This window comes from Lolium rigidum, chromosome 6, assembly GCF_022539505.1.
Source record: "Lolium rigidum isolate FL_2022 chromosome 6, APGP_CSIRO_Lrig_0.1, whole genome shotgun sequence".
Taxonomy (NCBI): Eukaryota; Viridiplantae; Streptophyta; class Magnoliopsida; order Poales; family Poaceae; genus Lolium; species Lolium rigidum.
In genome coordinates this window covers 170,661,974-170,674,363 of record NC_061513.1, presented here as the reverse complement: position 1 = coordinate 170,674,363, position 12,390 = coordinate 170,661,974, and the positions used below count along the sequence as shown (strand labels likewise).

At 45.5% G+C, this 12,390-nt stretch overlaps 1 protein-coding gene across 1 annotated transcript; it reads left to right on the top strand.

Annotated features, from left to right (window-relative positions):
* Positions 1–7,944: 7,944 nt before the first annotated feature.
* Positions 7,945–9,658, top strand: LOC124666829 (chaperone protein dnaJ 6-like). The gene is made up of 5 exons (XM_047204157.1): positions 7,945–8,213; positions 8,346–8,442; positions 8,544–8,623; positions 8,722–8,778; positions 9,124–9,658. Exons 1-5 carry the CDS (start codon positions 8,109–8,111, stop codon positions 9,343–9,345), a joined length of 561 nt encoding a protein of 186 aa, XP_047060113.1. The 5' UTR covers positions 7,945–8,108; the 3' UTR covers positions 9,346–9,658.
* The last annotated feature ends 2,732 nt before the right edge of the window (positions 9,659–12,390 follow it).

The following is a 12,390-nucleotide window of genomic DNA, read 5'->3' as shown; positions in this document are numbered from 1 at the left end:
CGATGTGGAGGCCGCCGCGGTTCCCTCCGGCCCGCGGCCGCCGGCGGCCGACGCCGACTAGCTGCCGGCCTCGTCGTCGTTCGCTCCGGGGAGCGAACCGTCGCTCGGGGCCATGGCGGCGGTTTTTGCTCGGGAGTGGAGTGGGGACCGGAGTGGAGGGCCGGATCCCTCCAGGTCCCCATTTAATAGTCTCCCCGGTCACCGACAGGTGGGCCCAAGGGAGACGAGGCGACCAGCGGGCGGACGCGAGCGGACGGCGCGTGCCATCCGCGGCCACGCAAACCTAGCCCAGATTTGGGCCGGGTTTGCGTCGTTCCGGACATGATATTGGATTGGGTACCCGGCTACCTCTTTCAGATTCTGAGGAGGCACCCGAGGAGTAGTCATCAGGAAAACGAATCAGGTGAAGATACGCTGTGTTTTCTTGATTATTGTCATCAGTTCAATTTCAAAGTGCAACTTATTATCTTGAAACGTTAATTTCATTATTTGTTATTTGTTAAGATAATCAGATATATTTGTTTATGACGAATATCTGTAGGTATACATATTAATATGTTTTTATTTGCGAAGATGCAAAATGAAACATTGTCAGAAAATTGTTGGTTAATTCTGGTTTACAAATACCAATTTTGTGTCCCGATAATTTGAATAAACATAGTCGTGAAATTGTCAACAATCTTGTATTGTGTATGTTAGGATACTACATGGTTAATTCAATTTTATTTGAATTTTGCATAAGTACTAAATGAAACCTTAATATCACACGTGTGATGCACATGCACATTTACTAGTAGCATACTTCATATGCTGCTCTTATAATGTGCATTAGTTTTCTGAAAAGTCGAAAGTGACTATCTATGACCAAATTTAGACGAAACATAAGCATTTACAATAGCAAATCAGTACGATTAGATTAGATTTGTTAAAGGGAAAATAAGTAGCGCTTGTTGTAGACAGTGTTTCTAACGATATCGTAAGGCCTTCTTTGGCAGGTGTATCTGTGAGTATTTAAGTGTATCTTCTCAAGATGATTGGGTGAAAATACACTTCTCACCAAAACACTATGTTACACCATCATTCCCTTTCTCACCAATACAGTTCATTAATTTGTCCATTTGGAAGGCAGGGATATAAACAGGGACGGAGCTAGGGGGGAGGGGGGGGGGGGCTATAGTTTATATAGATTGGTCCTTAAATTAGCTAGAATTTCCGCACAAGGCCCCCTCCAACTAAACCGACGTTCATTTGGCCCCCTCCATTTTTTTCCTGGCTCCATCCCTTGATATAATTGTACAGCCAAATGCTCAATTGCCACCGCAATGATTCTAAGGATTATCATAAACAATCAAGCAGCAGGCGCTTATTCATTTTCATGAGTTTGCACTTCCATTGTAACCCATACTTAGAGTTAACACACACAGCGTACAAATTCGATTCAGTCGACAAGAAATTGTGATTTGAACCAAAATACGAGATCAAGCTTTTGGAGAACGGTTGTAAAAACAAATTCGAGATCAACTAAAATAGTGGTGGCTTATCTATAATCTTTTCAACATAGGGCATGCATTTACTCCTTTGTTCATATTCAGAGACATACACCATCGTCCCCATGCTCCAACCAATTGTATCTTGCTGCACTTGCGTGTGTGCTACCCCGCTGCTTCCAACCCACTAGCACCACTACGATCCAAAGGAGAAAGACAAACGGAAGGTACTTATCACAAATCTAGCGTAGGCCATCTGAAGCCAGAGCTCACTTCATCTTCTTGGCGGCAGCCATGGAGACCAAGCACAAAAATTCTAGATGGAAGAACTCGCTTCAGTGGAGTCGGCAAGGGAGGAATTGAAGGCGTACGCGGTGATGCAGCGAGGGTGAGCATTAGCGGCGCAGCTGCGAGCTTGTTGCGCCGCCAGGAGCTGCGACCCGTCGGGCAGCGGGCAAAACGCGAGGTGGGACTAAGGATGGCAATGGGTCGGGTTTGGTCAGGTCAACCTAAACTAGATCCATGTTCATCACCCACGACCTTATCCATGAGTAAGTAACGAGACTCATGCCCAAACCTATCGGGCAACCCAACCCTATCGGGCAACCCATGGGTATAAAAAATGGAGAGTTTAACGCAAAGACGCAACCAAATATTTAGAACACATCGGCACATTGTTAGGCTGCCATGATGAAGAGTGGTGTATTCCCGTTCATGGCTTTGTGACTGCAAGTAGTACTAATATGCACATGTTTGGTGTCTGGATACAAGAGCTTTGTGTGTAAACGATGTATACTGTCTACATGTATAATGTATAATGTTTGTGTATCATAGCCCACGTACCATACAAAATAATTCAATTATTTTAATTAGTAATATTAATTGTTTTAATTAGTAATATTAATCTGGTCATCCATCGGACAACCCGTGGCCATAGACTGATACGCATGCTCGATCCACGACTAATCTGTTGCCCATGGGTTGTTTCCATGGACGAACATCGAAGCTCATACCCTACCTATTCGGATTGGTGCCCATAGCAGACGTATTCATGGATCGAAATGCCGGCTTGAGATGGGACTTAAGAGGAGTGTCGCAGTTTTACATGAACCCGACGAGTTTTCGGGAGTTTTACATGGTCCACGACGCCGTTTGGGCTATTTACGCGGACGTGGACTCACGGACGTCCGTGTCCATCTGCACCCCGAGGCCTGCCAAACAATCTAGCCGTGTATTTCGGTGTATTCTTTTTTAGGCTGGAAAAATACTCTGCTAAACATCTGAACACACTGCTACCAAACAAAGCCTAAACAAGATATTTAACCCTTGGGCACGGAGGGCTTGGGATATGCATGGCACTATTTGTTTGCTGGAATACTCGAGTGGAACCTGCTCTCGGCACGCAGCTGTTCTCAGCGGAAGCATCCACACGATTCGATAAGCTGAACCTGCACACATGGAGATGGTCGGCATGCATACACCCCTGCCATAACCGTCTCCACCTCACATTCGTATTATTCAGTTAGTCTAGTCTGGACTTTAGTATAGACGTTTGTTACTCGGTGTCGTCCGTCCAAAAGCACGTAGATGAGGGCATCTCCAACTGCGCGATGCAAACGTCAGCTAAGCGACCGTTCGTATCCGTTGAGCTGAAAAATGCGTCGGTTCCTGCTCCTGCGGGGTTATGCAAAGTGACCGTGCCGTCCGCGGCGACGCAAATCTGATGCAAATATGCACCTCTATGCGGATGTTTCGTCGGGCCCGCCTGGCAGCGATCCTCGCTTATGCGTCTTCTCAGGCGCGCCAGCGACTGGCGCTGCTGCGTCGCCAGTAATGGCGACACCACGCGTCCCGCGGCCGTCACCTGCCTCCGGCCTATATAAAGAGGCGCGCACTCTTCTTCCTCATCCACTCCTCCACACAAACCCTAGCCGCCACAAGCTCCACCATAGCGCCGTCTATCTCTTCCTACGACGCAGCCAGGCCCGCGAGGAAGTCCATGGCGGGTCCTAGTGGCCGTCGAGGCGATCGAGGCCGCGGGCCTGGGCGCCCCCGGGACCGGGGCAGGGGCCGCCGTGGTGGAGCAGCTACGGCCCCACGGTCACCGTCGCCTGCGTCTTCCTCGTCTTCGCAGGAGGAGCGCTGCTTCGAGTTCCTCCTCCGCATCGACGACAACCCACTCGGCATCAAGCAGTTCCCGGATAAGTTCGCCGAGTTCGTCGATGGCGTCGAGCCGGCCCAGTTGCAGCTACGGGAGGCCAGCTGTAACTTATGTCGGTGGCCTGTTGAGGTCTTGTTTGACGGGGCAGGGCAAGATGTACCTGTACACGGGGTGGAATAAGTTCACCTGCGACCTCGCGCTCGAGCCCGGCTGCTAGGGGGACCACAAGATGATCGTCAAGGTGTTCGACAACACAGTCTGCCGCAGGCACTACCACACCGGCGAGACTGGCTCGGACACCGACAGTTAAAACTGTTAGAGTGTTCTTTCTTTGCAGTGAATATGGCTACGAGCCAATCGAAGTCAGTAGTGGCAGTTTTTGTATGTTCTTCCTTGGTGGAAACAACAGGATCATCATTGCCAGCTGGTTTTTCAGTTTAAGTGATTGAGTGTGCCCGAGCATGTTCTTTCTTGGCAGCGAATATACGAAACCAATACTAATGGCTTTCCACATTTTCCAATGTTTTAATTTGTATCAACCATGGTTCAAACTATGTATTAGTTTGTGTATACCATGTTCTAAATTATGTATTAGTTTGTGTAAAATCATGTCCAATATGTAATGTTTGGAACTATGTTTAAATGGAGAAGAGAAAAAAACAAGTAGAAAAAAATGCGTCGCCCCGCTGGAGCCATCCTCGGACGCAAACGGACGCGCAAACAAAAATGATCATTTTCGCGTCCGCGGGACGATGGAAACGAACGCTCACGGACAATTTAGACGTTCAAAATGCGCCGCCCCGTTGGAGATACCCTGACACGACGCAACAAAACGGGTGCGCGAAGATGATGTCCGGAGAAGGAGGTCGAAGGGTTTTTTCTTCGTTTTGTGTACAGAAGGTGAAAAGGCATACTCCCTTAGCATCTAGATATTTATCGCAAATTTTGGTAAAAATATATGCTAAAATTTATCTAAATTATCTGTGACGAGTATTAAGGACGGAGGGAAACGCTGTTGAATACACGATTGACTAGCTTTAATCAAAGTCAATTTTATTCAAGTTTAACCAAAACTATAGAAAAAATGAACAACTATAATACAAAATGGATATAATATGAAAATATGGAGTACTACAGATTTTACAGTTTAAATACTGATATTCTATTTTTAATATTTAGTTAACTTTAACAAAACTTAAATTTTATTAAACCTAAAATGCGGATCTAATTGTGAACGGAGGGCTCCTGCCGAGTCGAGCCCTACTGGTTTTGTATAGCTAGCCATCATTATCAAGCTAACCAAAAAATGGGTAGCGAGGATTCTTTCGTAAAAATGACCGATGCCGCGGGATATTTTGTGCAACACCCCATGGGTCGATAGACGTGGTAGGAGATCTTTTGTGCTGCCTCGTGATATTTTTCCTCCTCGCCCCTACGTGTACGGCTTCGCAGCCATTCAGCCATGGTAAACTAAGAAGAACCCAGACGTTTCGTGAAAAGTGATTCGTTCGCTGTCTGCCGTCTCCATCGATCTCGTGCTCAACGCAAGAAATAAGTGAGCTAAAAAGATGAAGAATGTGGCATCGTACGTGTTGACCCGACACAAGTTCCCTTGACAAGGAGAGGTACCACGGAGAACACGTGTAGTCTGTATTCGAGCATAATTTACCACCAACCGGCCGGCCGACGCAAACCCAAACTTTGCACGTTCCTCCCAGTATCCAAATATAGCACGTCTCTGTTTGCTAAATATGGCACGGCCAAAGCTGCGACGCTATGCCACGGTCTAGCTCCAGCCAAAAGTAGCGAAGGATGGAGAAGTTCGATATTCCTTTTTCCGGTAAGTGCCTCGCCTTCTTCGCCCAACCGTTGCATCCGGCCGACGAGTTGCTGGTTGCACGCGCTTATTCAGAGCTAATACAATTGTAGCATGAAATGCAAATTTAATTATAAATCAGAACACATAGAATAATATAATTTTATTATTATCTCTAGAGCAAATTTCTTCAGTCTTCCACTTGCATTAGAGTCAATAATCTATGACTAGTCAATATTTAAGAACTTAACACTGATGGCATACTTGGTAAAAAACACCAGTGGCATTCCGGTGTCGTTCATATGCTTTGCATGTGGGAAACTTTATCAATAGATCTGACATCATGCCGGTACGTACGGGGAAAAAGAAGAGAGGCGATATGAGGTGACCGTAGAAACCATCTAGGGTTTCATCTTCCTCGCCGGCAATGCGCCCACTGTTGGATAAGGCGACACTTAGGCACTAGGCGATGCACAAACATCTCACCTAGAGCATAAGGGAAGCGTAGGAAGTGCAACCAAGAAATTATCTCCCACGATGAGAAATCATGTCATACTTTACCAACGAGCTAGATGGGAATTATTTTAAAGATAGTTATTAGAAATTTACACATTTACATGCTCTAAAATTAATGGTATTCACGTATAATAACCCATCTGCACACTTGATGGTATAAATTATACCGGCCAAGGCTGCGCCTAGGCGCTTAAGCATCACCTAGCCACTAGGTGAATGCCAACCGCATAGCTTACGCCTAGCGCTTTTTCCAACCGCTGGTCCGCTCCGCCTCCTCTGGTCTTACGGCCTTGGAGGTGTGGCGGACCATGGCCCTCACTGGTAGGGGTTCTTTCGTTCTTTTTTAGGTTCTTTTTCGGTGTTTTCTTCGGATGGTGAGGTGGTGGCGACTCGCTGAATTTGGAATAATGTTCTCTCAGCTCTATCCTCGCTCTGGTGGTACGTCAAGCGTTAGCGGAGGGCGCGTAAAATCATGTGTTTTATGGATTTCCTAGGTTTCGGTCGATTTACGTATTCATTTGTGTGGTTTTAGCTTAGTCTCTTCTTATCTACGAATGTCATCATTTGCGGTGGTTGTTGTTCTAGTGCATTGGTTATTTGGGGCCTTATCATGATGACTTCCCATCTGTGTACTAACAAGGTGTTTACTAAGACAAGCTTTACCCATTCCCGATGATGGAGGGCGAGGACGACGACGCGCCTTCAGCTCGCGCTAGTGTTTCTAGTTGTGACTAGATGGTGCTGAGACCTATGTAATTTTTACTATTATTTTTAGGATTCATCGTACCGTGGTTGATGATTATTAATGAGTCGATTGAATTTAGAAAAAAAGCTTTATATGTAATCCTATTCTCGACGAGGTGTAACTCGATGGTGATGGCAAAATCGGATCGAAAACTTGTTTTTACAGGCGACTGTACCTACCGGAGTGACGTCAGCCATGTGCTGACCAATATTTTCACAAAATTGTGAAACAAATTTGAAACATAATTGAAACATAACTGAAACACTAATATTTTTGTGAAACAAACCGTAGTGATGTCAGCAATGATGTCATCAGTTTCATTTTTTGTCAGACTGTTTCACGATATTTTTCATGTATCACTTTAGTTTCAAAAAAGTTTCACTTGTGTTCCAATTATTAGTTTTATATTAGACAAATGTCAAAAGCCTCACCAATCTCAAAGCAGAGAGTGAATGGTAGATGTGACACCTACACCTACACCTACATGCTCCTTTAAACTCGCCTTTTTACAAGCGCCGGTGCCTACCGGAGTGATGTCAGCAATGACGTCAGCCATGTGCTGACCAATTTTTCCATAAAATTGTGAAACAAATTTGAAACATAATTGAAACATAACTGAAACACTAATATTTTTGTGAAACAAACCGTAGTGACGTCTGCAATGATGTCATCAGTTTCACTTTTTATCGGACTGTTTCACAATATTTTTCATGTATCACTTTAATTTCAAAAAAGTTTCACTTGTGTTTCAATTATTAGTTTTATATTAAATAAATATCAAAAACCTCACCAATCTCAAAGCAGAGAGTGGATGGTAGATGTGACAGCTAGGCTCCTTTAAAATCGCCGCTCTCAATCGGATGTCCTGTCACTGAATTGAAAAATCTCGTGTTCATATGAGAGCACGAAACTTTCTCGAAGGCCAAGATACCCACGCACGCTGGCCCCACGGGATCAAAACCACGCTGAACAAAGGCCGGCAGGTGGGGCAACCGTGTCCGGCAGCCACAGAAACCGGACGCAGCCGAAAATATCTTGGCTCGGCCCGCAGGCGAGGAAGCATGAGGTGGCGGCGGTCGGCGGCTCCAGAACGTTCACGATGCGAGATATTTTTTCCCTTTTCCCGCGCGCCCAGCGCCCAAGCCCAAACCGGCTTCAACTCCTCTTCCCCTTCGCAACGCTTCTCCTATCCTCTCCTCCTTTCCTCCTCCCACCTCCGCGCGACACGCCCTTTATATACGCCACCTCCCTCCTCTGCGACGCCTCCCGTTTTCATCACGTCGCCATCGAAGCACCAGTAGCAAGAACACCCCGGCTTTGAGATCGGCGATCGCGTGCAGTTTCTTGGATACCGCATTGATCGAAACAGGGAGAGGATCGAGGATGCAGTCGCAGCCGCAGTACCGGTCCTCCTACTACGCCGTGCTCGGCGTCCACCCCCGCGCTTCCGCCGCCGAGATACGCGCAGCGTACCACCGCCTCGCCATGGTGAGTAGCACGCACTAGATTACGTTAGCTGGTCTCGGTCAAGTCCTTTGGATAGCTCAATTTGCGCGGGAGATCGAAACAGAGATTGACGTTTGCCAAATTCGATCTCTGCTTGTTTGTGTCATGTCGCAGAGGTGGCACCCGGACAAGATCGCCAATGGCCGTGCGGATCCGGCGCGCGCGGAGGAGGCCAAGGCCAGGTTCCAGCAGATACACGAGGCGTACAAGGGTACGTTGCACTCCGCCCAATTCTCTCTTCTATATATGCTTCGTGGGTGAGCAGAGCAGTGGGCGCCTGTTCTTAACGTTTGAATTGCTTGATTCTTGCAGTGTTGTCGGACGAGAAGAGGAGGGCGCTCTACGACGCCGGGATGTACGATCCCCTCGACGACGACCAAGAGGAGGTCGAGGTAATCAATCTCCCTACTCCCAAGTCCTTGCTCGTGTCGTGCGTTCTATCGATCGCGGGCGTCCATCTAACAAGAAGTTTGCGTTGTTGTGATGCCAGGGTTTCCACGATTTCCTTCAGGAGATGCTCTCGCTCATGGCCACAGTTGGTCGAGAGGTAATTTATTTACTGAATAATTTCAACGGACTCTCATTTTGGTATGTTCGACCTGTAGTATAGAACAGGGGAAATAGTGCTCTCTTCTTTTAGGAAGAAGATGAAGTTGCGTGGATATGGTGTCACTAGAAAAAATCGTTAAGAATCTAGAAGAATCATGGCAATCGTTGAGAATCTAGGATAACCATGATATTTTTGGTGAGCACATTGTGTTGCATGCCACCGCCACCCATCCTCGTCTCTAGAATTTACTAGATCCGGGTAGAACTTAACTGATTGTGCATGCCGGAAACTAGTGTGCGACTCCATCCGATCTGTAACAAACCGTCGCTTCACTCGTTGCAGGAGCCCGTGTATTCCCTGGGCGAACTCCAGTCCATGCTCAACGGGATGATGCAGGATTTCTCCTCGCCCCAGCCACCACCACCAAGCAGCTTCTTCGCCAGCACCGGTCCGACGACGCGGCCGAGCGGTGGGCAGCAGCAGCGTCGATCATCCTCGAGCGTGCTGCCCCAGGGATTCAGCAGCTCGGCGTGCTTCACCCGGACGGCTTTCTCTGGCTGCTAAGCACTTGGGTACACTGATCTTCATTGAAGTCCATGCATCCAGGTGTTCATAGCTACGACTGGGTCCAGAAACCACATGGATCGACGATGTGAAGGCACTGACTGAATTGCAGAGTCAGGGAGGTCATCGGGGATGTCGAACGCTCCTGCATGCAACGGATCAGGGGAATAAAGTAGATGGCACATAGGTTTCCAACTGACGAGAGCATTTTTGTTCTTCGTTGTAGTTTCTGCGTAGATAGGTGTACATAGATCGACGAACACCTCATTCTGTACGATCGTGTGACATTAGGAATTGGTGTTGCATTTGTCCAGATCTTGATCTTGTTCGCGTGTTTCTGGTGACAGTATGAAGTGAAATGGTGATGTTTTGCACCGTGGTGTATTTACTTCAACTGTAACGATAGTTGACACGTTTGGTTCCAATAAAAAGACAGACAGAGTACGTGTCTTGCTCTAGAACCTGCTATTGTTCACTGGCCGTCTGGGCCTGTCAGGCCGAACGAAGCCAGCTAACAACTAACTTGGGACAAGATTTCAGCCACATGATGTCTTCCACCACCTCTCATTTGCCCCCCACTTTCCCCTCTCCCACCAAAACTAGATGTAATCGTTTTCCTCCTCTTTATTTCCTTCATTCATTGTTTCACACAATTTTCCTTGTTTTACCTTATTTGGTTGAGTGATATGTAAGGGAAAGCTCTCCCAACTCAAAGATAATTGAAATCCTACTTACTTTCTCCTCCACACTAGCTAGCTCTCTCTCGGTCTGTTGTGTCGGTTACTTATCTATAATAGGTGACTATGTATGTTCGTATGTGAGGTGGTTACGGTTACGCCGGCGCCTGTGTATGCATGTTTTGTACGTACGTGAGGTTACACAGGTGTGTATATAACTATATATGCATGTTTATATGTGAAAGTTGCATCGGCGTGTATGTGCATGTTTGTATGTGAAGGTTGCACCGGCGTGTTTGTCAAAATGTTGATTTATTTTCGTTTCGAGAAATTTCTGGCTCTACATGGTGTGATTCTAAGATATTCTCTTTTGCTTTATACCACGTAGGCGACCATGATCCACATAATGAGCACATCCATCGTGGCTAGATTTATTAAATCCGCGACTAGATTTCTTAAATCCGTGACACATGACATGATTCAAAATAACCGGACAGAGATAAGATGTTGATGCATGTAAAATGCATACATAAACTTTGCCCTTTATCATATTTAATTCTCACATACTTGCAACATATATGATGATAATACCATATTTTGCATTGATTTATGGGGATTACCAATGATACCCTTTATTTGGTTTATAACCCTGCAGAACAGGAAAACCTGTTTCTCGTATTTTTTTTTTACTTTCAGACACCTATACGGAGTCAAATTGACCTAGAATTTTTGGAGCATCTTTTTTTATCGGGAAGAACATCATGGATCCTGGAAGCACACCTGGAGAGGCTCGAGGGCCAAACGAGACTAGGTGATGCAGCCTAGAAGGCTGGTCGCGCCACCCACCTCCGTTCAGCCCTCGATCATCCGATTGCCCTAATTCTTTCGCGAACCGACGTATTTTGCCCTAAAATCCACTATATATATGGCCCCAAAAAGTTCTCAGAAGGAGAGCGCCGCAGAAAAACAGAAACACCAAAACGGAGGCTGCTGCAGAGAAGATTGGAGGGGGAAATTCCGCTGAGATCACCGCCGGAGGGATCTCCACCTTGTCCAACGTCTTCATCATCATCACCATGACCAAGAGGGAGTAGTCCACCTCTGGACTACGGGTTTGTGGCAGTAGCTTGATCTATTTCTCTCATATTCTTCATAGTACTTAGTGCCATATGAGCTACCTATCATGATTATGGCCATATTTGTAATACCTATGTGGTAGATCCTTGTTCTATGATATTATTTTATGAGAACTGATCTTATTATATTGTGAGATGTATTTATAGATGCATATTAGGTACCCTGTTCTTAAGTTCATGTTCTGATACAACATCTATGCAAGAGTGTGTGTGGGGTGATGTGTGTGTTAGATAAAGTACCAGGGTTTTAGTGATTGAATAGTGACAATACGTTGAAGGTCTATTATAGCTTTGCCTTTTTTTGCTACCTCACTAGGGATAAAGTGAATACATGTGCTATGTTCATCATGTGATATCAATGATGGTCTTGTTTGCTCAAGGTAGCATATTTGATATTCAAACTTCATGTCAAAGTACTTATTGTTATGCTCTGTTAATTCCTAATACAAGATTGATGAAGTTTCATTCTTGTGAAGTATAAGAGAGGTGTGTTGCATCATCTCTATGTTAGGACGTGATGCCTATATTAATTATGATCTTACATATAATATTATTTGTACCTCATATCTCATGATGAATTGTTTTTTGTCCACCACAACTTTACGAGAGAATAGTCAAGTGAACCTATGAACCCCGGTCCACTTTTTATCATAAGAAACACTTTTATATTGCTTTTACATTGTTTTCTATTTGCTGCATTATTTTATTCCGAAAATACAAAAATATTTACCTTTCTTATTTGCATCCAAAACACTAAAAACAATCGATCTCTTTACAGTTTTTCTAAGTTACTTTATCTAGTTTAGTTACTACTTGTTTTATTACTACTTGTGTTATTTACTTACGTGAAACCGTGTGCTTGACAACCACACGGTGGAGTTGGGGACACAAGGCATTTATTTACTTACATGATTGCTTGAAGAAAAGAGAAGAGAATACTCTTTGAGCTAGTTCCCCGAGAGTTTGATATAAACCTCGAGCCGCCCTTGTGGGGAAAATACTTCGCTGATGCAACACTCTGCACTTGAAGTTCCAACGTCATCAGATGTCCGTGCTAAAAGTGCAAACTCACGAACTTGATCAACCCTGATTTCAGACAATTACAGATGCACATGCTAATTAATGCGTGGTTTCACGGATGGCTACAATTGGTGGATAAGTGATGAAGATGATGATGACGTCCATGGGGCGGGAGGAAATGGGCAGCAGAACACTAATAACAGCGAGGGATG